Below are 27,799 nucleotides of genomic sequence, written 5' to 3'. Positions count from 1 at the left end.
TTCATCTAAACAAAATACGAATAGATCGTAGGTTAATTTAACCTAGTTTTAAAGTGGTAAATTAATTGTGCAGATAGATTTAGCATATTTAAACTATGACCGTGAGCGAAATAGACGCTTATTATAGGAGCTATTAGCTATGTGAGCATGAGATTATCGGATATTATGTGCAAAGGGAGTTCGTCTCTGCCGAAGTTAGGTTAAGTTACACAAGTTTGCGAACTACAGGCTTTGAAGTTGTCCAAACCTATTAAAATATAACCACACGTTCTCCAGAGATAGAAATTTTTCCCTTATTTTCTACAACAAATAAATTTAACTGTTTCATTGAATTATTGTAATTCGTTCCCGGTGGCACGAAGCAAGAATCATTTCTTTCTCGCTGATGATTGCTACTGAAAAGTTAGGTACACATATATTACGCAAATATTACTTGTAACTAATGATATCATGTTGACTGGATATTAAAACTAGTAATTTTTTAGATTTTAAACTAGTAAGTAGTAACTAGTAAGTTTTCTAAATTTTAAATGCTACGTTATATGGAAAAGTTCATCTAACCTATTCTCCTGTTACGGCTCAGCAAGAAAAATTTATTTTCTGTTTTGCAGTATTCTCATTCTTTAGAAAAGCATCAATTTTTGTACAAACGCACGATTTTAGATGAAAGTAAGGTGTTACGTAAAAATTAAAAACGTTAGAAGCTCCAAATTAGCGTTAAAAGATACGGAAATGTTCCTGAATATGACTGTGTCCAGAGTTATTATTACTTGTGTGATCTCGAATGATTGTAAATGAGTATCAAAGTTTAAAAACAGTCCATGTACGAGGGTTAAATTAATTTCAATCTTTTTAAACTGATCTACCTAAATACGAAGTCTGTGAGGTCTCTTGTTGTATCTCGATTGCTTTCTCTGTTCCTTATTCTTAGATTCACAGCAGAGCGGTCCAAAATCAGGTAATAGCGGTTGTTGCAATGCAAGAGATCGTTCACGCGAACTTTTACTCGACTGCCTCGAAGTACAACTTCATGCAACTGAGTCTCTTTAAGGTTTAACGACAGTTCGGAAAAAAATAGGAACAGGCGTGTATACTTGATAGAAGAACTGCGTGTTTACTCGATAAAGTTCTACTACAGACTGATGATAGGGACGATGTTTGAAGTTAGCCAAATTGTTTAGGGATGGACACTTGAATTTCCCGATTTGACACGTTCTTGAAATGAAGAGGGCATTTTTCAAAATGGTGAGGTGACCGCATGCGATGTTTAAGTGTCCGACCAACGATTCGCAGGCAATATAACAAGGAAGCGCGTAGAATTTAAGAAACGGAAAGAGGTATGCTAATGCCAAAAAATTCCGCGTCACTGGATTGTCCTCGATTACAATCGCACTGTTGCGCTGCAACAGCGGTCAATTTATAGGGAGCGTGAATCCACGTTCAATCAGAATGATAGAATCATTGTTCTTTTCACGCGACGCTACCAACTTCTTCCATAAGGTAACCGAACATGATTCACCTTTTGATGCAGGCTATGGATAAGGAGAAGCCTGCCAAGCATCAGACGACTATCGATGATATCACAGCTCAAAGACGTTCATCTTCTTTCTGGTTGGTTTCAATACGTCCTCCATCTTGATGTGTTACATGGCCCACGAGTTGGCGCTTAATCCGGATGTTCAAGAGAAACTAAGGGAGGAGGTGGATCGATATATGGAAGAAGGAAACGGGCTGATTTCGTACGAAGCTCTCGTGAAAATGAAGTACATGGAAATGGTGACATCGCAGACATTTTCGAAAATATCCTCCGATGGTTTTCATCAACAGGTTGTGTGCGAAAGTTCCAATTGCCTCCAGCGGAACTCGGTTACAAGTATTTAATCGTATGTTCGGATAACATTGTTTGGTTTCCTGTTTACGCATTGCATCACGATCTTAAGTATTTCCCTGAGTCTGAGAAGTTCCAGCCAGAACGTTTCAGCGAGGAGGACAAGAATAAGTCTCGCGTTTTGTCTTTTACTTTATTGATTAAGAGTGTGATGTGCAACAGTGCTATATATATATATATATATATATATATATATATATATATATATATATATATATATATATTGATTTTTCCATTTTACAAGCGAAATATTTGCGACGATATTTATTGTTCGTACACGATGACGAAATTAAATTTAAGGTGATGAATTTTCATTCAAACGCGCCACTACATTTATCTCATGAAATATGAATGTGAATTTTGATTTTATTATCACGATGTAATTAAAAATTGTGGAATCAATTGGCATTTCGATATCTCCAAATGTAAAAAATCCAAACGGACAAAGATAAATATGTATATCTATCGTTAAAGAAACCAAAGTATAGTTTCGCTTGGAAGATATCGGAGAAACAGAGGTAAGATTCATTTATCGGTTTTTTTATTTATCTCTGTTTAATATTTTAATTATCATTGATTGTGATGTATTACGACTATTTCTCTCTTTTGTATAATACTAATTTGTACTGATAATTAGAGCCTGTTGTTATTCGCGTCATGTAAATTCCTTATCCTAAATATACAAGCTGACTTCTGTAAAAATCCAAATTGAGTACCTATTGAAAAATGCACCGAATGCGACAAACTTACGTTTACAGTTTGAGGGTACTGAGACTAGGGTAAAAACGTTTACAGTCTAAGGGTTAAATTATTGCAATTACGAACATTATGTATTATGGAAATTATATATGTAATTATGTTTGACATTTTAAATGATTTAATCAATATTAACCGTTCAATTATCTACTATATCGAAGAACTACTTAATTACTGTAGGCAACCGTCTAATAACACATAAGAATTTCGGAGAAAACATTCGCCGATGGTCTGGGTACCTCTGTGGAGAAACTACTTATTCGGCGAGTGGAAAATCCGGTTTCAAATCCCAGTCGAGTAATCCGATTGGTCGAATATTTTTCTCTCTACATTGCTAAGCATTAATATGATGTATATTTTGTAAAAATTCGTACTGGATTATATTCGTTACTGAATTTATTGCTTTGATGTGAAACAACTCAACAAGTACTTACGAATTTAAATAGCGAAACTATCTCAAGTTAACGTTTTAATAAAATTAATGAGACAGGAAGAGCTATACCCGAGCTTCAAATTTCAAAGAAAATATTTGGTAAAGATCGTCTGGATTTTAATTTGTTTTTCCAACGTTCTTATTGAAATTCGCGAAGTTAGTCACGATTTAAGCTCTTCAGCCGGTTAAGACTAACCACAACACACGTTTAAAAACCTCTTGAATGCTATGAACTGAAGATCAAAACGGTTAAAATAAGAAAGATAAGAAGATCTGATTTGATTATTATGCATACAGTAACCTTTGTCATTAATTTTAACAAAATATATATTCCTACAACAGAAAACAGGATTTTCCCTCCAATTTATCCACCGATACATATATTCTTTTCTATTATCTTCCATCGGTCCAGCAATTATGGGGCTGCCACTAATCTTAAACTTAAAGGGGGTACGCGAGCTCCAAAGAAAGAGAAACTGAAGACCAAGAACCAAGAGATGGAAAACAAGAGAAGGCTACAGGGAGAAGTGTAAGACCTGGTGACCGACGAACAGAAGAAGGGAGGAAAGTCCAAGGGAGGAAAGGCTGGAAGAAATAGCCTACGGACTTTTGCACTCGCGCTTAAGCACACACACCACGATATCTTTAGCTACGATATTTCTCGGAGTTTTTCTAGGAAACCCGAGATTCGCGGCTCGTTAGCGCGTGGAAATCGCACAAAAATCGGCTGACTCGCCAATGCAACCGGCTCGAAAGAGAAACGAGAGGCTAGAGACGCCTGAAGAAGCCACCTGTGATCGTTAGACGAAAGATGAAATCGATACCTCGAATTTAGGGCGGAACCAAACGAAATACAGTGCGAATGGTGTTAATGCACTCTGATTGATTTGATTCTTTTTATCATCGTCTGATAACATTTTAAAACTGCATATTATCCAATATAGTATAATTTCGAATTATTTCATTAAAAATGACGAGGAACAAAGAAAAAGATTATTTTCAATAAAAGTCTGCAAATATCTTTATCTAATTATATTTATTATTTGTTTCTTAAATTACGTATCTGAAATATATTCACATTGTCTCAATGATATAAGATAAGTTACACAACAGTTTCAAGCAAGTATTAAAGTGAGATTATTTGAAAGATGATCAAAATACTTAGTCAAGTCGCAGTAAAGAATAGCACACCCTGTGAAGCTTGTAGTAGATGTGAAAGGGTGTAGAAATACGTAGCTTTCTATTGTATTGTGCATTGTTCTATTTACATTGTGCAAAATTAGCCCGACAAAATGATAGTACACGTTGTGTATTCTCACTTCTCAATTGAACACGAGCAAGTGTCAGTGAGTGATAGTTTAGAATGTAGTGTAGTGAGATATTATACGTAATTTGTAGAAAATAAGATATGAAAAAAACCAACAGATCGAGAAATGTAAACGCTTTTAATATTATCAAAAGGAAAATTTCTATTTTAAGATAATTAAGAATAATCGTGAATATTACTATTTGCTTATAATTGTATTTATGATCGTATATATTATAAATACGAAAAACAAAGAAAATTACTAAAGCTGTCGGCAGAAGTGGAAAAGTTGTTGTTAAATTTTCTTGTAATGCACAAAATTACGGCCGAAGGAAACATCATGGATAACCGAAAGTTTTAACAGTACGAAAGAAGCGTGCTATTTCAAGAGCAGCATAGAATTCATCGATAACTGCAAGGGAGATTGCTGAAGCTGCTGAAAACGAAATCAGAAATGTCCAAGGTATCCTGAAACAATGTAAGCATTTACAGCGAAAGAAACTGCAAAGGAAACCTCCTCTAACAGAGGCACATGAGAAGACAAAATTGTAGTTTGCGGAAGAACACGTGCACTGGAAAATGTCGAAAAGTGTCGTTTACTGATGGAAAGAAATTTAATTTGGAAAGCTCTGACGAGTGGAATTATTGTTATCATGATATGCGAAAGGAAGCAAAAATTTTGAGCTGTCGTATTGACGATGTGGGCCGATATTGTCTTTCATGGCGGAACAAATACAAAATTTATCCAGGGTAAACTGAACAGTAAAAAGTATTTAGAATTAATTTGAACACAAATTGGAACACACACAACACGAAACTCTGGGGAGTAATTTATATTTCAACAGGATAACACGGCGGTTCACGTGGTAGTAAGAGTGCAAAGCTGGTAAAAACATATTTTAAGAGTAATAATGTTGCACTTTTGAAATGGCACATTCCATTGACATATATAAATACAATAGAAAACTGTTGAGGAGATCTTGCTAGAGCTGTTTATGGTAAAGGCAGACAAAATTCAAATAGCATAAATGAATTGACCGAATGCATTTTATTAGAATGAGAAAAAATAAATAAAAAAATCAAAAGATCTTTTTATCAATGCCAAGGCGAGTCATTTTAATTATACGAAATTCTGGCGGCTCTACAAAAATTAGCTATCAATGGTTTTTTATGATATTTCCATTTTTACAGATAAACGAATCTCATAATAACATCTTCATATCTACGTGGCAGAAAGTGATGTACAAAACGTATATATATATATATATATATATATATATATATATATATATATATATATATATATATATTCAAAATTAAATTTTTATGATTTTCGATATAAAAATTAACAGATTGCAGGATGTGCTATTCTTTTGTCGCGGATTATATCTTCACAGATGGATAAGAGGAACTAAATATCTGAGAATTTTACTGGAGTCTAATATTTCTACAGAAATATTTATACGGAGCGTCCCAGTTTTCTCGACAAAATAATATTAGCATATTCTGTAAGTAAAATTAAGAAAAAAAATGTTTTATAAACATAGACTTTTAAATACCTTATTTAGAAGTTATAATAAAAATATGAAACATTGTGAAACAAATATGAACATTGTTATATTAATTATAATAGTATCCCTCTCTTAAAAGTTAAACTCTCTTATAAAGTTCATTTTTTGAAAATAATTGGACTATAAAACAAAGAAATAAGTAACGTTGGTATTAGATGTGGAAATCAATTATTTTAAACATATTTTATTTAATCAATTTCTATATGAACAGGAATACGAGGAAAATTGTCAAATTCTCTCACTATACCGGCAACTCGTAAACTTATCCAATTACTCAGGAAGCTTGAAGTTGTCTAATTAACAATGAAACTGCATCGAATCGTCGCGAGCGAAAAACGAATGGCATTACACGTGACAAACCTTCCTTAGACATGTAAACACTCGTGCAGGAATGTATGTGCGATAAATCGGCTTCTTTGAATATCTTGCTGTTCGTTGCACAAAAATTAATTACGTACACGAAAAGAGATTTTTAATTAAACAGAACTTGATCAAAGAAAATACTTTGATAAATTGTATAATTACTTAATTATTTCAAAATACGATGATCGAGTTTCTTCTTTAATTATAATCATGAATAATATTTCTATTTGTAGATTTTACTTATTAATTTGATTGCACAACGGGCTCCAATTAATTCAGATAATTCAGATCTTAATGCAATATGCCATAACTTATCTTGAATGGACGTACACATTGGCGTTCAGCTCGTCTAAATCACTATTCATTTGCGGCGCTTGTTATGGTCTAAACAATAGAATCTCGATAATCCGACACCTAATAATCTGTCATCAATGAACTATTCAATTGATGATCTATCAATACGATCCTCTGTCAACCTCCTATAAATGCAATTTTACGCATCAGATAACATGTATAGTTTGGATCCTGCTTACGAAACAATGATTTTATGTAAAATAAATTAAACGATTCTGCTGACGATTATGCTTTATCTATGTATCAAATATCATTGCATGTACCTACAAGAAATAATACAGTGATCAAATCACTAAAACATTACTGTTCCTGTCCTCATAAAGTCACAATTTCAAAAATGTAACCTACTTACGCCTTCCTTACTTTCTTACACGATACGTGTCAAGTTCCCACGTAAATATCACGAATCCTACATCGAGAGAAAAATAAAAGACATACAGAGAAACAAAGAATGAGAAATGTGGGAAGCAAACGGAAAAATATCGTTGACCTTTCGATGGAATTCAAGGCTACCAGGAAAATCCGCGCTAGAACTGTGATAGGTATCGAGGCGTTCGAGTTGCACGTAGCGCGAGAAAGCGGCTGTAGGTCACGTGGAAATACCCTTCCTGCGTCTCGTTCCTGAGACGTGGAAGCTCGCCGGAAGCTCGTCGAACATCGACGATGGGGGCTTACGGTCTGATCGACCCCTTGAGGTTGTTAAATCAGGAAATGGAACGAGCTGTTCGTCGTCGGCTCTACCAGCCGTCGTCGTATGACGAGATTCTTAATCGCCAATCAGCCACTACTCCATGGAACACCGATTGTAATATTCGAATAAATTTTAAGGAAATATAAGAGATTTCACGATTTTGTGATGCCCGCTGGAAATTTTTCCCATGAATAACAAAGTATAGAAAGGAGATAATCTGGTAAAACTTGAGACTGCTTTTTAATGTCATTTTAATGTTATTACGGTAGTTTTATAATTAAGGAGTTAAAATAATTAAATGGCTAAAACTTGAAGTATCCTGATTAACCGCAAGTTCCAGCCCCGAGTGCAAGGGTACCAATAGTTCTGCTTCGATTTCATATAATTCTAAAATCAAAAAAAAATCTTACAATCTCCATTACCACAACTTCAACCCAAAAGTTCCTATTTAACGCAGGTAAAATAAACTCGTAATTTCTGACTTTCGAAATGATAAAGGACAATAAAGAGAATCTCCAAATGACTTCTTCGAGAAGAATATCAGTTTCGTGACTATTGGCGGAACTATAGCGAAAGAAAGAAAAAATAATTGTCTTTCACGGATCCACGTTGAAAGAGCAATAAGAAAGCATGAGAAAAAGGACGAAGAGAAAAAGGAAAATAAAAAGAAAGAGCTTATGTCCATGCAAGGTGAGGTCGTTGCACTATGAAGCCTTCGACGAATACCTTTGACCCGAAGGTTCAACTGCGAAACCTTATTGAGCAATTCGATGAATAGCTCAGAGAAAGCTAAGGCGTAAATCTAAAGGAGAGAGAGAGAGAGGGAGAAACAGGAAGAAAAGCTGTGATGAAGAAGGGGGTAAGAAAGAAATGGAGAGCGTGAAAGGGTAAACGCCAGCTCGATAAACACAAGAATGATGGAATAAGCCGATAGCCGCACCCTGCTGGCACCGTGTTCCGGCAGGATACAGGATTTATGTTGCTGCAAGGGATCTATATCCTTCGACAAGCTAGATGAGTCCACCGATAATCTCCGCGATCCTTTACTCGTGCAACGTTTTAGAGCGTATTTTCGATCCCCAAAATGGCTTCCTTTCTGTGTTCTTTCTTGACATCAGATCTAGCACAAATACAATAAATTGAATAAATGAAGATAAATGTCAGACGACTAATCTTAAATGTTTCTAAAAACGGAAGCCATGTTAATGATTCGCGATATAAGAACTTATTTCGCTTCTCTAAGGCTAAGAAATTCCAGAACGAAGAGAGAGAGAGAGAGAGAGAAAGAGAGAGATGTGTCATCCCGTTGACGACCATAATCATTCCCTATGGGACGATTTATGAAAGTCAATGTTGACAGACTCGTAGAAGGAAGAATCGTGACTGGGCAAATGTTGGACAAAGAGTGAGAAAACAAACGCTGGATATAGACTTGATAAATAGAAGGTTAATAAAATAACTTGGTGACCGTACAACAACCACGCGGTCACGTTGTTTTGTGTCCTGTCAAGAAGTGAAATTTATATCTCTCCATGGAGCATCACGTGTCCGTTTCGTTGCGTTCGCGGACTTCATCTCGTACTCGCGTCTAGCCCAGCGAATCTCGAGCAAAAATTATTTCCATGGCAATAAATTTTCCCGGCTGCTACGGCAAGATTTCTTTTATTAAAAAATTTCACAGGGATTCGGCGAAGGCGCGGCGCACGAGTATCTACGTTTATGGCCGACCTACGGGGGCCAGTGTCGCTCGTAAAAGTAATTTTATTTTTGCGCTGGAAACTTTCCCCGCCTCTCTTGAGTATCTTTTATCGCCTGTTTTACGCCAGTCGATCTACCTGCGCGAATGAATTTCGGGTGACTTAAATTTGTATCAGCTCGACTTTTTTACGAAAGTAAGATTCGTTCAAATTTTGGGAAGGAACGATTTTGCCATTGGGATAACAGAATTTGCTGCTGATATGATAAAGATTCTTTCTAAATATTTTTTATGTTATTATTTTTTTTATATGTCGGGTTTACATTAGAATTAGGGTTAGGGGCGTTTAATGAATCTTCACTGGAATTAGCCATTGGTGCGGTACAACAAAGATACAATTTATTAATACAGGTAGAGATATTACAGTGGTAACAGGTAATCGCGATGTTTAGGCATCCGCGACGCTAATGACAATGGCCTCAGGGTTGTAGCGGGAAGCGTCGTTCGTTGAAAAAAATAGATCTCCCCTATCTTCCCGTAGTTAGAACAAAGACTGTTTGTCTGTTTGAAGGACTTTAGATAACTAAATCTTAATATTTATAACGACCCTCAGGCTAGCTGAACATGTACTGTGGAGATGCGTCGGCATCTGGTAACCATCATACCCGAAGAATAGGGTCTACATGTGGCGAGCCACGGGACAGAAACCGTTGGAATGTTTACTGTCGCATGCCGCTACAAGTATTTCTTCTAAGGAGAGCTATAGAATTACTCCATACCCCTGTTAGGTAAAAACGTTCGTCCCTTGACCGCGGCTACGTTCGGCGACTGGTTGTCGCTTCGAGCCCAAGCTCATTATCACAAATCTCGAACAAATACAATCGGTTTGAATGGCGACAATTGTTTAATTACACCTAAGGTAGAATTTAAATTACGGTGTTAAGGAATTTTCCCGAAGTTCCAAAGGGGAGGCTCCGATGTCCTTTCATCTCTGACATATATATGTACATATACTTGCTAATGTACTAACTTGTAAGTTTCGATCATTACAATTTTGTGGTAGTAAATGAGACTACAACAGTTACATTCCATTGCAAGATTCTCAAATAATTTTGTTCTATCTCCATTTATGCATGAAGAAGCACGGAGTTTGCACAAATCTGCGAGCTGACTAGCAGCGAGTAATCGGTGAACGGCATGCAGGGTGGCCAGAACTTAAAAATTTACGCCGTGGTTCCCGAAAAAATTTGCGGTATCCAACGAGATAAATACGAGTTACCGAGCGTTTCTCCGTTTAACTCGTCCGGCGAGCTTTATCTGTCCTGGAAAAATTTACGAGCGACCGCGGTCTGAATATCGCGAGGCTTCGTTAAGCTAAATCCGCCTCTTAGAACTTTACGAGGATTCCTGCTAAAACTCCTCGGACGAAGCTCTCCCTCAGCGATTTTTGCTATCGACGATCCGGCAGACATGGAAAGACGAATACGTCTCCGCGAGGAATTTCTATAGTGAGAGAAAAGAAGATGGAGAAGATTTTGAAAATCTCTCATTAAGCCAGAAAGAGGATTCTTTGAAAGATTGGAAGTAAAACTTACTGACGAAGTGGATGTTCTCTGGACACTTGGAAGATATTTTCTTTTTTTAAAAAAGGAAAATAAGAAATATAAATTTATGCTGAATGGAGAAGTAATTGCGTACTGGAAAATTACCTGTTGCAAAGTTCTTCAGTTATTTAAAAAATGCAGGATAGCAATGCAGCAGAAGAAACGTAAATTCAATAAACAGCAGACTTGAATGTGTATTTATATGAGAGCTGCTCCTCTATCCAGACACTCGTAAAAAGACTCGTAAAGATCTTGTAAGGATATCGAAAGGACACGTTCCCCACTTATATTCGGGCTACAATTTCCGCGATAGTCAGGGAACCAAAGATCTGATAAATCTACGCAAATCTTCAAGCTACTCAAAAGTTTGAAAATGTTTCCTCACTATTCTTATAATATTTTATTATTTATTATATAGGTATTTTTCTTCGATTCTTAACAGAGATTCATTCATTTGTACGTTCCTTTGGAAATACAAAAATACTTAAAAATACTTTTTGCTACAGAAATATAAAAATAAAGAATCGAGTACATTTATGAATGATAAGAATTTTTGATGTACCAATAATTCTCCTAGAATTTCTATAATTAGTCTTTAGCCTGAAAATTACATAAAAACTTTGTTTTAAAAAATACCTATTTAAGAAAAATTGCATGTCGTTGTCCCTTCCAAAATCTAAATGCAAAGATATTTTGTTATCGAAAGTATATTTTACACGAACCTTTGTCAGAAGATTCACAAAATGTAAATTCACTAAAATATGCTTAAAAATTGACAAATGATAAATGACAATCAAAAATATCACCTTTTAAGTACACGTAAGATGAAATCAAGTACATCGATCGCACAATATCTAAATTACATAATAATCAAAAACTAAATTATGATAATTAACGATCAACCTTCCAAAGTCTACAACTTAAAGCCTTCGCAATACGTTTGTCAAGCTATTAACACGTTCGTCGCCCAACGTGATTCGGCTAAGTTTCCTGCGGGGTCCAAATCCGACCGCCGGTATGCAGAACGTAAATAGAGCGACAAGCGGGAATTCATTGTTTATCGCCCTTGATTCACTGTTTATTGCCTTCGATTCATTGTAGAGAAAAGATTATTTAGTTCTGACGCGGAGAAAGCGATAAACTTTCCAGCTAGAGTATTTCGAGGGATCTCATGGCAAATATCTCAGATCTTTCATTTAGTCAAGAAGCATACTTGTGAGACGTACATCAGTGATTTTTTCATCCTCAAAATGTTCAGTAAACAGTGTGAAAATATATTTGAAAGTGAGAAGAGTAGTGATGACGGAGTCCACAACTATTGTTCGAAGTGCTCAAAATCACCCCAAATGTGTTTGGAACGTTTTAACAAATACCACGCGATGTAGCATAATGTAATATATTATCCAGAATATAAATTAATAAAAAGTATGGTATAGTATGTTTTTGATATTTTTATGTTGTATATTCTATACATAATATCTTATATTTAATTAACTCGAATAAGAAGAGCGTCACCCATACTTTGTGACGGGGCCCCCACGGAAGTATACCCGTCACATAGATATGTGTGACGTGGCGACGAACGTGTTAAATTCGACAGAGATATAGAAACTTCAATGCCCAGTTCGTTCATCCATCGAGGCTACCCAACGCGACCACTCAAACAAAAAAATCGCTAACCCGTTGCAAAGTTTTCAAAGAAACTTTTCCTTGCCAGTTTCGCAGTTATCATCCATTCGCGAGCACGGAAAAGAAGAAAAACACACCTACGAACGAGCGTTGCTCGCGTTTGCTAAGCAGAATCCGACGTCCTCGTGAGGATAGTCCGGCGAAAAGTTTCTAGGAAGAGTTTCACGGACGTTTGTTGCACGCTCCATGATACGCAAGCGTCACGAGAATGGAAAAATAGGTGAGCCGGAAGGGGAATGAGAAACTTATCCAAGGACTTCCAGAAATGTAGTCTTTTTCCGACCAGGGAGAGACATCGTACGTGGTTCGTGTGTGTGAGGATGAAAGGAGGAAGAAGAGGGTAATTCTTAGCAGGAAAGAGATCGCTATTGTCGAGAAGGAGAGGAGAGACAGGGAAGCGTACACGGTCTCTTGGATCCTCTAGGTCTAGATAAAGGATGTGCTCGGAACCGGGGATGCAATACTGTGATTTAATTGACTTTCACGGAGTTTATGGTGTTAGAGTTGCTTCAGGATGCTCGATTACGAGAAGCGGACCAGGCTCTTTGTCGAAAACGTATGTTTATGAAAAACTACGCGTCGCACAGGAAAGTTCGTGTCGCCATTGTGGTTGAAGTTTTTGGAAAGAATGTGGTTTATAGTGGAATGTGTATCGTATGTATTTTCGTTCCCTTCTTTTTCCTTTTTCTTTTTCTCTCTTTTTTTTTTTTTTTTTTTTTTTTTGAAGGTTTCATTTGCTGATTTAGAAGTTTTGTTTCAACGTACAATCTTAAAAAAAAATATATCCACACAATGCAGAAATAATGATGAAAATAGTGAGAAAAATAGTACAGGAAGTTTAAACAGCAGAAAAAAAACATCAACATTTTGACACGACGATGACGCAATCTTACTTGTACGCGATGTAGGTGAAAGTTGGATGACGATCCTCCGAAAGAGGATCTCCTTGTTCCTGTACCCTTATCATCCTCTCCCGAGACAAAGAGGGACGAGTCTCCTTTCCTCTCTTCTTCTCTCGACGCCTCTATCTCTTTGAAATCGAGGATTTCCACTCTTAAGTGTACGCTTGTGTAGAACCGGGTCGTAATTCTTTGATGGAGAGACCACCCTAAGCATTGCGAGATATGTGTCTCGCATTTTCAAAGAAACAGCCGTCGATGACGAGGAAATACCTGAACTCAGAAGGGGGAAGGATTTCCCTCTATCGAATCTTCTATGTCATAATCTGAACTCCGTTTTTTTCTATTAACTGTGCACAACATTTACGTAATGTCGATTGTACCAGAATATAAAATATATGTACATATTAAAAATTAAATTAATTCTTATAGAGCCAAAATTAATATGTGAAAAAATATACAGAAAAAACAGAAATAATCGAAAATAATTTTGAAATATATATACATATATATTTCATAAATATTATACATAATTTATACTATATTTATATTATTTATATTATATATTATTTATATATATATTTATATATTTATGTATATATATATTTTTATAATTATATTAGGTTGTCCGAAATGTTTCTTTCGTTTTATAAGGAAATAATAGACACACAATGGTTTTTGTTTTATATTAGTTTATTGAATTATGCACGAACATAATAATAGAAATAGAACGAAATGCATCACACCTAATTCAATAAAATAATATAAAACAATTCATCTATTATCACCTTATGAAATGAAAGAAACTTTTCGGACAACCTAATATATAATATTATATATTACATTATACATAGCATAAAATGTAAAGCTACTGACAATATAACATATGATAAAAATTTTCTATTTTATAATATTAATATTTCATCCCATGTTTTTCACATAATCTTTCAATGCTATTAAAGTGAAACTTGCAAAATCTGAAAGTACGTATACCAAAGCTACTCTAAATCTCGATCGGAATCCTTTTAAAACGTGAGCAAGCAATTCAAACTAATTGCATGATAAAATTCGTGGCAATAATCTTCCCAAAATGCCAACGAATAACCAACAAGGAGGACCTGACAAAAATAAGAAACTATGGTTCGCGGAGCTCCGTCATCAGCGAGTTTATCTCCATACTAGGGAAGTATGTCGAGAAAGTGCACGTCCAAGAAGTCGATTTATTGAGGAGTCATCGCATCGGCGGCATGTTTCTTCCGGGATGCAAATTCTCTCTCCCGGAAGGAAGAACGACGTAATTGGGAGATGAACGTGTTACCCCTTACTGTCCAAGATTGATGATCGCCGCCCGACGAGAAGACGAACGGTGGTTCGAGAAAACTGGAGAAAACCTGGTGCGACGAAGGACGCCTCGCCTCGCTCCACCGAGCCGCGTTTTCACATCCAGCCAGAGAGAAAATTATCTAGCCGATCTGACGGCAGTCTCGTCGACTAGCTGGAAGAGTATTGCGCGTTTGAGCGCGACGTCACCTTTATTTCACGCCAACGACTGATAATTCCCGCGTGTAAACGGCCCCCGGGAATCCGCCGGGCGAAGTATTTGCCGTTCGGCGCGGCGGCAATGCGAGAAATTGCGTGTTTCGAAGTCGTTCGATGCGAGGGAGCCGAAGGACCGCAGCGTTTCACGGTATTCCTCGGGATATTTAAAGTGGGGTCGGTGCTCTTCACCGAGTAAATAGTGCGTGTCATTTTATTGAAGAACTCTTGTTGGATAAACCGAAGTGGGAATTTCCAAATGAACGAGGCGATTACTTAGGAAATAGGCGTTTTCACTAATGTAGAAATGAAGATTAATGTTTGGCAAAAAATTTGTTTCATCAACTTATCCTTTTTTATATCGAAGGTTTCGAAGAATTTTGAAAATTTTAGGAGAATTCATAATGAAAAAAATGTCATTAATAATGTTGGAACAAGGATAGGTGTCTTAGGCATTTTGATGAACGTTGATGTTGCCAATAAGTTAATAATAAATAATCGTTTATTTATAGAAATATATGTAGTAATTAGACTACTGATGTAGATACCATTTCCTTAATTACGTTCGTGAAAATGTGTATTTACATTGTAAAACTTAGTATTTACGCTAAATAAATAGTGAACAACAGATATTGTGAAAATCGAGGAATTGTGGTGTTCAAAGTAATTCAATGAGAAGGAGGCGAGAAAGTGTGGAGAAGCGAATACAGTTGCTGTAAGAATTAAATGTAACTAAATAAAGCCTCTTCATTTAGAAGCTGTACCTCGGTAAATTCAATTGAGAATTATGAAAATGAAGGAACGCTAAAGTTGGTGGTCCATTATCAAAAGCCTAGGCGAATTGAGAAATATACCTTGCAATCTTAATTATCTTGGTATTCTATGTAATTACTTTCATTTAGTTCATTAACTGACAACATTTATTATTTAATTTCACTCCAGAATGGGAATGAGATAAATGGGGAATTTATTTGCAAGCTTTACCTATGCTAATTAAGGTGCAGTTCCTAAAAATACAATTCTACTTGATAAGAGAAGAGGTAGATACTAAAAATGTATAACACCGAGATGAAGGAGATCTCCTCTTCTGGCACTTACGTAGTTTGCCATTTCAGTTTCTGAATTCGTCTTCGATATCAGACCAGAGATAATTAAACGAAAACTTTGTTCATCGAGTGTCCACAGGATAACCTTGCTAACTTGAGACTGAAGCTGACCAATCTTATCTTATCTAGATGACTACGGTGATGAATAAAACAGCATGCTAACGTCAAGGAAATCATACCGACGAGTTCTTAGCTCGATTCTGTTTTTATTCTCTCTCTTGGCTCGTTCTTCGTTTTCTTTCTTTGCGTTCCTTGCATTTCACCGGCTACACTCGACCTCTCTGATCATTGGAAGCATGGAAGAGCTTTTTCCTTCGTAGCAAGCCTTCTGATCAAGGAGCAGAGTCCACGAAGGAACAGCAAAGGGGAAATAGATGGCTGAAAGGAGGGAGCAAGTCGACCCTCTCTTAGATCGTGGAATTATGGATTTAACAGCCTCGCAGGTTGCCTCTTTGTAAGAGCTTTAGGCAGCTTTAATTAAAATTGTCAGCAATACCCGTAGTTTCGTTGTGATATTCGAGAATGGATGCTTCTGTGTATTGTAGGAACAATTGGGTTAGTTTGGTAGTTCTGTGAGATATGGATTCCGCAATCTTTATTAATTTACCTATCTAATGATATTGGCTTAATTAATATTATTACATTGCTGCGTAAAAACGAAACTTCAATTCAATATCACGCATTGCCTTTAAATTTAAATATCTAATCATTCAGCCAAATCTAACTCAACCAGAAAAAATCACAAATATGTCGTGTAACTATCGTAAAAGTTAGAATTCTAAAATTAGCATTATTGTAATGCACTTTCACTCACAAACATGAAAAGCCAAAAATTAAAGTTCTATCCACTTCCTGGTCAAGATTCAGCATCGTCATTTTTTCTTTACCTTTTTACTAGCCGACTGATGGTCGAAAGGCTTGCTTGTTCCACTGGTAGAGGGAAAAGAAGTCAGCGACACGTAGAGAGTAAGGGGAAGCGAAACCTATGGAATACGAGCACGTACACCGGAAGTGGCGTTCCGAGGACGCCGAGTCGAAACGAGCAAAAGGACGGGTTGAAACAAAGGATTTTGTCTGGCGTAACAAACTCGAGGCTGGGCTGGGAATTCGTGGTCAAATCGTGTACAGAAACGACCAGGTAGATTGTGGACACGCGCGTGTGTACACGCGTGTCTTGACGAGAGGCACGGAAAGGGAAACGAGGGGAGATTCCTCTTCCTTCCCCCAACGTTTGAAGATTGATGATTCGGCTGATGAGGATTGATCGCGTGGAATAATTTGAGGGCGAACTTCAGAACCCGTGGAATCGCGAGATTTTGATCGTTTCAGCGCAGATGGTCACGCCTTTCAGAGAATTATGACTATGTGTGTTTATGCGAAATCATCTTTTTACAAATCCAATTAAAGAAAGGGAATTTGAAATAAGATATGTATCATCCAGTAGATATCGACAATTAATCTAAATCTGTTTCTAAAATTTCTTCTAAGAATATCAGTTTTACGTACTTACTATTGTATTATGTACCGTGCCAGTACTTTTTATAGCCACTCTACAATAGAAACAAGAATAATACCGCTATTACTAAGCTAAAAAAGGAAAAATAAGAGCAGAACACATACTCTTGAATCATACCGAGAACTCGATTTTATTCAGCACGGATACGATTCCTCGTACGCGATATTTCCCCTTAAGTATCTTTCGTTGTGGGATTTTCGTGCCAAAATGCTCATGTTAACGAGATACGCGAGCTAGTCGTGCGGTAATTAAAGATGGATTGAAAATTTAAAACACCCTGTGAAACGACATAACCGTGAAAGATAATTGCTCCAAACGTTTCAAGCATATTGCTCGAGAGGCGTTGTTCGAAATTGTACCTTCCTCCTTCTTTTTGCAACATACGTACTTACCCTGAATAGCTACGGATATCTTCCCGAGGTATTTGTGCCGAGTTCCTTGCTTCCAGGAAATTGTTCGATCGTTCGATTGAACGAATCAAGCTTTTATCTATCGATATCACTTCACCGAGACGTTTTCAGATTCACGGGAGAGAGAGAGAGAGAGAGAGAGAAGAAAGGTGGAAAAGAGAAGTCGAGAGTTTTCCAGAACATTCTGTGTAAGAAATGTGGAAGAAAATAATGGCCTCGTACGAAGAATAACCTGTGGTAAATTGGAATCGAACGATCGTACCAACCAACCCGTTGGAAACCAATACTTTCGTGTATATATATTATATAAACTATAATTGGACATTGCGAGAAGTCTTCTTCGAATCTACAGCTTTGTTCTCGAATCTGATGTATCTATCCGAATGAGTATGTGAAATAATAGAAAATCTTCGCTTGAAATCTATGAAAGTGAAGCAGAAGATCGTCGATAGGTTACGCTAAATTTAAAATCAGTTAAAATCGGGTGGATGGTAAATCAGTTGAATGAATTTTCTATTTCTCAGGTCAACCACCACTTCCACAATAAGTTGAAACAAATCATTATCCTCCGACTAATTGGGCTCTCCAAGACCTTTCTCCATATGAACCCAAAAGAAAACCTCGAATAGCGTAGGTCAGTAGATCAGGGTGAGACAGTTCTGCCCTGTCTCACCCTGTATCTATTCAGGTCGACGTTAGGCCTGGGCTAAATCAATTTGACGAGGTGGGAACACGTGTGGTGGCGAGAAAAGTGACGATGGACCCGCACGAAGAGCGGCTCGCGACACAGACGTGGTACGTGGTGTCGATTGTGGACGCGATCGCGACGATGCAGTGATTGAGTAGTGACCGACGGGAGGACGATGCATCACTCCGGAGGTACCGGTTACGGGACCGGGCCCCAGGAGCGAGTGCACCAGGCGCCGCGAACTACCGCCCAACCTGACAAGTGTCCCTACGAGACCTACCAGGCGCAGATACCGGACTGCTGTGCAGCTGCAGCTGCGGTCCAGGATCCATATCCACGGCCGCCCAGCGGATATGACGGCAGGTGCTACGATGAGTGCCATCGCAGGACTCCATATCAGGAGGACACCTATCCCCAGGTACGTGAAATTTTATATTTCTAACATTTTTTAGAGCTTTCCTCAAATCATAGATCCACTGGGAAGCTAAGCTAAGATAAATTATGCTATGCCGTACTATGATAGGTTTAAAAATATTTCCTTTAACACATACACCGCTGCACACAAATATCTGAATACATTGGTCAATTTCTATCAATAGTGTGTGAATATTATTAAACGCATAAATTAATGGTAAATTAGTGGTCAAAATTAACAGTTAACATGGTATCTTTTTGTGGAATCAGTAGATTTGTATATTCCAAAAAATCTCGATCGAGATCCATCATCTCCTTTCCTCGAATCCTATCCCAGTTCCATCTCCATAGCAATATCGCATGACTTTTTAACAATTTCAATTGCTCTTCACGTCTTTTGCCTTCTACTTTCCTAACGTGTTTCAAAGTGGAAAGCAATCCGAAGAATTTTTTCATTAAATAAATCTCTCGTTGCCATAGAAAATTACAAAATGTCGGCATGAAGATTCGATGAAATTATCGGCACTATTGTACCCTTCTCCTCTCCTCCATTGTAGCTACGTGAATATCATGTCTCGATCCTGCAGCGCGTTAATTAAATTTAATTTGGCTTGAGGCGTATGCAGGTTTCTTTAATTGGCCCGTTAGAATTGAACGAATTCGCAGCAGCGCAACGAACCCAGGTCCTCTCGATCCCAATATTTATGATTATTGTTCGTTGAAAATTAAATTTCACGGCAGCAAACTGGGGAAAAGAACGGGTTAATTAGTGCTGAGAAGGGAAACTTTAAGCCGTTGATGATTCAGCAGGTAACTTTGTTCGATAGTCTGACGCCAGCAATATGAGCCATTTCGGGCTTAACTAATTCTAAGACCTCATGTTACGAGGAGTTCGTGCAACATTAAAGAATTACATCCGACCTCACGCAGCCGACTAGTACCCCTGAAACGCTTCTAATTGGTACATTAATTCGAGCACCTGAAACTAATTGTGGACGATTATTGTACCAGAGTGCTTGCAATCGTTGGAAATGTTATGCCCAGAACCTAAGTTTAAACGACTATATTAATATTAGATGACGCAGAAATATTAGTCACGTAAATTCTATCTTAATTTCATGCCCAGTTCTTCTCAAAACATCGTAAAGTGACAGTACAGCGATTTTCATAATCAATTAACGAAACCTATTCTTCAATACCTGTTATCGTTGAATCAATTTACGTGTAATTCGCGAGTGGTTCGGCTTGGAGCGGCTATTGATCCCGAAAATAACTGCATCTCTACGCAACGCATTTCGTACATTTCCATTTTTTGTTCGCGCTCTAAGCGCGGTGTGCCATCTCTCTTTCAATGAATTCTCGTTCCCTTTTGAAATTCCTAGGCATGCGCGCGACCGTGTTTCTTTGATCCCTGCTTCAGCGAGCATTACTACTCGTCTACTTCGTTGCACCTAAAATTAACGATATGCGCATATTTCTTTGAGCTGGTAAATATTAACGTGGCTGCGTTTCATGGAAACGCGTCGTTACCTTAAACTATTCTCGCTGCTACATGCTCCCCTGCTGTCCCCGTCCTCGCGCAGCTTGCATTTCAACCAAGTGACGGTTGTTAATGAACAAAAAGGTTTTGTCCTGAAATTATGACTCCCAGGAACGAATTATACAAGGTTATCTTTCCTATTGTTCGTGGAAGATAAATATGCATGTCTACTTTTCTCTATCTAATATGGAAATTTTTTCTGAATATTTAAACTATTATACTTTACATTAACTATTGCTTCTTTGTATCTAAGCATCTTTCAGTATCGTTTATTTTAGATATCGAAAACTTGAATTCATAGGCATATATTCTTTGTCTATAACACATTAGGTTATACATAGTTGAAGTGTGTATTGAAATTAGGAAAGAAAAGGCCACTTCTGACGTTATTCATAGTTGAGTAGTCTCGAGAGGTCAATTGATTTTGGACATAGAATAACATGGGCTATGTATATTCCTCAAATATTTTTACTTGTTTTAACCAATACACGATATATCGGGAATATCAGGCTATTGAATGTTTTATTTATAGCTGTTTGAGTACCATATATAAAATATTTTGTCTGTTATACGTTTGAAGTAAAATTAATAATCAAAATTAGTAATCACCATCTTCTTCTATAAAATCAATAAATAAGAAATTTTAATTATTTGCATAAATATCGCCAGTAAAATTAAAAATTTAAAACACGATTCATCGATATGTCTATTATATATAAATAGTTTCCAATATTAACTGTCACTATTTTTGAATAGTAATATTTATATAATGTGTTTGCGTGTCAATATTTCTCAAAATTGAACTAGATCTTTATTAAAACTTTCGTTTGAAACGGCAAAAATAAATATTTCATTGATATATGAAAAATATATATTGAAAAAATAGGTAAATATATATAGAATGTATTTCTTGTATTAAAAGAAACGAAATCGAAGACCAAGAGTGCTTACTGTGAAACAAACGCGATAATATCTCATTTTATTGGAAACAGATACTCATCTGCGGCTGTTTTGTACCTATTCTAAAATTTTCAAACGAAAGGAATCACAATCTTCCCTACTCTTTCCCTTCACGACTCAGTTGTTAGTTGAAGTGCTACCGCTACATCCAATATCAGAATATTTGTTACTATCAACAATATTCGTCGCGAACGTTATTTCAATAACGATTCGAAAAAAAGAGATTTCAAAAGGGAGTGAAAAAAAATCGCTATTTTCCATAGCCTTCCATTTCACGACCCGATTGTTAAGTGAAGTGTATCACTACGTTCAACGGTAGAGAGATTTGTTACTGACAATAGCGATCGTTACGAACTTTACTGACATGTTTCAATTCGTGTTTCAACTTTGAGAATTCGATTGACAGCGTAGATGTTTAAATTACCTTCGAGTTACTTCGATTCCTTCCATTTTATGACTTCTTCTTATAGGACTTTTCGTAGAACTTTGTATTTCTTTTCTTACAAAGTATTAGGTGAAATCAACTTAGTTGAAATTAAATGCAAGAACATTTCTTCGCAAGAAATTGTTCAGATGAACCTTAGCGGATTTGATTGGGCTTTACAAGTACATATTGAACTTGCTCCTGCCACTAATTACGACTATCTTCTTTCTCAATCCGATTATCTATTAACTGCTAAAACGCTATAGAACACGTGTCATTAACGACGACCATCATCGCAAACTGTAATAACATTATTTCATAGATCGCCATTTACAACAATACAAAGCGTCGAGGAGCAACGTGTGTTCATCAGGTGGAAAGTGGAGCTTTCATGCAGAAATCGCGAGGTTCGCCACGGTTCGGCTGAACCTCGAATTCAGCGTCGAATCTTCCGGCGGCCATTATGGCTTTTCGGTTACCGAAAATTGATTCGACGGGCCGGCATGCATGCTTCAAGTTCGAACTTTTGCCGTACGTATATTTGGCCGGTATCGATTTGGCCTAGTTTCCCCGTTCCGCGTTTCCTCGCCATATTTTAGGAATTCAGGCAACGCGCGCTTGAGCCGAGAGAAAAGCGGTCCCGGGAAATGTTACCGTTCGAAATAAATCAACGTTTATTCTTCGGCAATAAGCCTGGGAATGCAGCCACCTGTCCCAAACTCGTCCTCTATTGCTATTCGATGCAATTTCGATGCGTAATACGCGTGTGGAACGCATCACATACACACCACCTTTCCCTATTTTTGTCTTTCTTCGTCTCTCTTTCCTTTATTTGTCTTTTCTTTTTAATCTTTACATTATCTTTCAAAACATCCAAATATTTTGAGTATTAAGCGGCAATTATTTACCAGTACCTGATAGTATTTTATAAATTACACATTCCAGAGATCCCACGATTAATCCTCAATTAATCTTTGAAATAATATTGCGATATTTCCTAAAGCTGATTTCACAAGCCGGCCATGCAGTTCGAATTAAAAGCTTGGAAATACATTACCATCTCTCGTGAAACAATGGACGTAACGATTCTCGATAGTTGTAACGTTACGAGATTCAACCATAGAGAGGGAATATCGATGGCGAAAGAGTCGCGAGAGATCGATAATGTTTCTCTCAAGTGTTTTATTGTCAGCCGGTGTTAAAGCAGACGGTCATCGAACCGATTCCCCTTTTTTCTTCGTCGTCGTCTCTTCGCTGTTACTCTTAAAAGCTATTTTCCAAAGAGGAAACGGGCTACCTTCATCTTGGCAAATGAGAAATCGATGCGTCATTATGATGTTTAAGGGAAACGGACACGCGAAATGGAAATTATTACTTCCCACACGTGCAGAGATTAAATTTTGCTTCTGTTCGTTTGATGTATATCTTATTGCGGTATAATAATTGTATCGATATCTGTATCAATAACTAGTTTTCCCCCACTATCTTTCTCTCTTTCAGTTTCAATCTTTCATCTTCAAAATGATAGCAAAACCTTCGATCATCTGACGCAAATAATGGAACATAATAATAGAATACTGAATAGATTCAGTACACATCAGATAACCATTGAACACGAGAGCAATTAATTACATTTAGCCGGTAATTATCGAAATTGCTAATTATATGTCTATCTCCTATCATAGTCTCTAACATAATTGCGATATTAATTTCAAAAATTTTCTCTTATTAAGTCACAAATGTATCGCAATTCACGTGAAAAATTTTATTAGGAACTATGTTTTATTTATTAGAAATTATTAGAAATTATGTCTCATAAAATCGCAAATCTCAGCATTATTTCTCGATATCTTTCAATAATACGTATGCGATTTTTACACTTAAATACTTATAATACTTATCGGTAAAACTATCAAGTTTCAAGCGTAAAAATACATAAGAAACGAATAGTGTAAAATAAGATAGAAACTTTTGTCAAGAATACGTTCATCGACATCCGTGGTAGACTTCCAAGAAACAAAGCCTGGCTAAAAGTTCCCTGTGGAGAATGCTGTTTCGTCGTTTACGGATTGAGACCATTTATAAATTGAAATCGATATCCACTGCCTCTCGGATGCTTTTTATCGTGAAGAATTATAGGGTAACAGATTACTCATACGGAATGAGGACTGATTAGAATTCGAATGATATAGGTCAACAGAATGTGCAGGGTACTATCATCTGTAAGACATTTCCTAGAGGAACTTTCATCTCGGGATCGTCGCTTTCAATCAACTTGTGAATAATATTGTGACATTGCTTGCGGCTTCACAAAAAATTTTTGAAAGGGGGGAATCTTCCTTGAGATTTGAAATTGGAATCTTCATGTTCTAAAAAATATTTATAAGCAATACATATGGAAAAGAAAAGAAATATCGCAAAGCATAGCACAACCACGAGTACTACATACTAAGGCAGGTATAACATATGGTAGGCATATGAAAAGGAGAATGTTAAAAAGTGGCCATTTTTGGACCTCATTGCGAATGAAAAATTCTTGCAGGTCATTGAAGAGCATCTCTCTAGGAACAAAACTGTTATTAGCATATATCCGATAGAAAAGTTGACAAAAAATGAATGCAAAGATAAAAAAATAGCAGAGGTTCAACTTACCCATTCGTTATACTTTGTCTTCATCTTTTCCGGATGAACCAATAAATCAATTACGACTTGTTACTAAAAACTGGTATATTTTTGAGGTCATTAATGGACGCATAAAAAATTAATTCGAGTATTTCGACAAAAGTATCTAAAATAATACATCGTCTATGTTATCTCAGGATTATAAAACAACTTGTGCCGTAACACATTGTAAATGCCACATTTAAACCAGTATCTACATCTCCTCTTGATCGCCGTATTACGAATAGAATTCTACATCATTCGAATGAAGTTAATCATTTATCTGAATTGATACACGGAGAAAACTTAAATATAAGGCGAGCACAATTTCACCGCATAGAAGTTGCTCGATTGGAATTTCTTGCAATACTAAGTTATAAAGATGTTTACGTACATGTGGCACACATCAAATGGAACAACCACCTGGATATTGTGCAGACCGTATCGACGAATATAGAGACTTTGAATTCCACATTACAATAGCGTTCGATACCCTTGACTATCAAAAGTATCAAATTGAAATATAAACGAATAATAGCATTTTGATTAAGATAAAATTGCATTCTAAGCACTTAAATAATGTAAAATATTTTATTTGCGTATTAAGTAATAAAAATAAAACGAAGACTATGTTGTTGGTTGCCGTTTTCACGTAGCAACGATGTTGTGCTATTTCGGATTTGGACGATTACAAATACCAATTGGCATAGCAAGTATTGTTGTCTTTGATAACGGGTTCTTTCCTTAGCGCACATTTATCGCCATACAGTACGCGGGCACCCCTAGGGCCACAGGGGTTGGGGTTACGCCCAACCAGCGCACAAGGCACCCAGTACCTTGCTACCTGGATGAGTTAAGCCTGGCAGGAGCTGTCACTCGTCTCAGGTCGAACGGGGTGCTTTCTAAGCCCTACCCTCTCTAAGACGGTTCCGGAACAGGTGGTACACTGCTCACTCGCCGAAGGCCATTCGGGAGAGCCAATAACCCTCGGCCCTCTTGCCAGCATCTTGGCTATCAACCACTGCGACCAGGAGTCCAAACCCATAATTGGCCGAGCTGAGGTGTCCGAACTCCCTCCGGGCTTTTACTCGACCCCCGTGGTACCAACCTTAGTCATTGGTGGGACTATCGTGTGGATGTACGGCACGTCACTGCCGGCCGGCGACCTGTTAACTATGCTCGGCAGTTCCAGGTGGGACTCACGTAAGCGGGGGCCTCAAGGTACAAAGTACCCGGGAACTTATCCCGACGATCCCACCCTTGGTTTCAGGATCTTTTTTTTATCTTTGCGCTCATTGTTTCCAACTTTTCCATCCTTTTCTCGGATAAACGCTACTGAAATTTTTTGTTCCTAAATAGAGACTCTTCAATGTCCTGCAACAAATTTTTGTTCGCAAGGAGGTCCAAAAATGGACACTTTTTAACATTCTCCTTTGATCAGCACTGATTGCGTTATCATAATGGACGCCGTCTTCTACAATTTATATTCTTTTTTAATAGATTTTCCGTTCTTTCTCGCCTGTTATACCTCTAAGAAACAAAGACCAATGACAATCCTTCGATATTCGTCACCAGAAGGTATTCAGTAGCATTTGCACAACTTTTCGCTTAATCATCCCGTTCATACAAATACCTTCTCTGACCTGACCTCCGTTGTCTCCGCGTTTAACCTATCAACTAGGTCGTCTTTTAGCGAGAAATTCCTTCTGGCACGGAATTAAGAACTAATGAAGACAAATTAACTTCGGTTAGGTCGCTTTTAGTCCTGGTAAATATAAATATATTGTGGAATTATAGAATGATAAAGTGATGGGGAACATTGGCAGATGTAAATTCGTTCATCTTCAGCGAAATTTTTAGACTTTTTACAAGATATTCAGGGGTAGACTAAAAATAATACATCGGAAGACAGACTATGAGGGGAAATAGATTCAGGAATAACATTGATGATCATCAGACTCTGAAGAAATTAACGATCCTAGTGAAACATGGTAGAGATCATATTAAAGATTAATTTTTTAATCATTTTAAGGAATTTTATTTTCCTAAGAAAAAGCTACCTAAATGAAAGTAGAGTAAGCAAATAAATACTACGGTAGAATTGAAATGTATAGAGTACCTAAGTTGCTACAGTCGTTGAGTATCTTACGGCAAATGTAAATATTTATCAATGTGCTCTGTATTAGAGCCATTATCGTTAATTATTCCGGAAACCACTGTCTACGCAAACAGTCTAGTATAAATCAAATACTTCTAAACTTCCTATGTTCCCAGCTCTAAAACTTTATCGAAATCTTAGCATAAATCAGCTCTTGGGTAACCCAACCAACGAACGTTAAGACCTTCATCATTAAATATTCTGCAAACCATTAAATCTCTACATAGGTTGTTGCTAAAGCAACACGTTCAATTTGTATTTCTTGTCTGCAGCACGAAATCAGAGCAATATTCTAAGATTATTGTACGTTTAGATAGATCAATGAAATATTTTTAATACATTTGAGATTAATTCTCAAATTAAATGTTTTCTAAGAAACAACGACAATATTAACCCTTTGACAATGTAATAAAATAACGAAGAATGCTGAGAAAACAGATTTAGAAAACAATTAACTCTTTATCTGCCAGGTTTCTTGTGCATACAGTACATATTATATGTATTTCGGGACTCCTCCATGTTTTCCTGTATTTTCTTTTCTTCGATCTTGCTGAAATTTTGCAATCAGCAGGAATACAGGTAAAGTAATGATCTTTTCTTTCTCTCCATTGTTTCCTTTCTTCTATTCCTATTTGATATTTAGAATCGGCAGGAGCAAAGGTAAATGATAAATTCAATGATTTTTTCTTTCCACTTTTTCCTGTACTTCCTTTTCTTTGTTTCCTTCATTCTCGATTAAACTTAAAACCTCGAAAGCAGAAAAAACAAAGGTAAATAATAGGTCCAAGAGCGTTCGTTTCCCTTCCCTTCCTAGTTATTTTCTGTATTCCTCACCATTCTTTCCTTTCCTTTATATTTCTTTTCATTGTATTCTTTCTTTTATGTTTCTTCCCACGCCTCCTTTCTATTTCCTTATATTTTTTCCTTACCCCTTTCATACTTCCCTTTCCTTATCTTCTTTCTCATCCCCTTTTCCTTTTGCTTCTTATCCATTGCTCATCTTTCTATCCATATATCCGTCCTTTCTTTTATCCATGTATGTATAAGAATCGTAACAGAAATAATAGAAACAAGATGAAACAACTTTTGATAAAAATTTCCTGCGAAAATTTAAGAATCTACATAAGGAAAACATA

The 27,799-nt window shown here is 36.9% G+C and overlaps 1 protein-coding gene across 5 annotated transcripts in view; it reads left to right on the top strand.

Annotated features, from left to right (window-relative positions):
* LOC126872814 (dipeptidase 1-like) overlaps positions 1 to 27,799 on the top strand; it is a 153,599-nt gene that overhangs the window by 17,475 nt on the left and 108,325 nt on the right. For 3 of the 5 annotated variants that reach the window (XM_050633001.1, XM_050632997.1, XM_050632998.1), the window contains exon 2: positions 18,507 to 18,924. In XM_050633001.1, the coding sequence (XP_050488958.1) occupies positions 18,682 to 18,924 (243 nt within the window). In that variant the 5' untranslated portion in view covers positions 18,507 to 18,681. Of the gene's footprint in view, positions 1 to 17,929; positions 18,453 to 18,506; positions 18,925 to 27,799 lie in introns of all 5 variants that reach the window. The other 2 variants (XM_050633000.1, XM_050632999.1) reach the window with 2 other exon arrangements.

This window comes from Bombus huntii, chromosome 14, assembly GCF_024542735.1.
Source record: "Bombus huntii isolate Logan2020A chromosome 14, iyBomHunt1.1, whole genome shotgun sequence".
Lineage (NCBI taxonomy): Eukaryota > Metazoa > Arthropoda > Insecta > Hymenoptera > Apidae > Bombus > Bombus huntii.
This window is presented reverse-complemented; position numbering and strand designations above follow the sequence as displayed.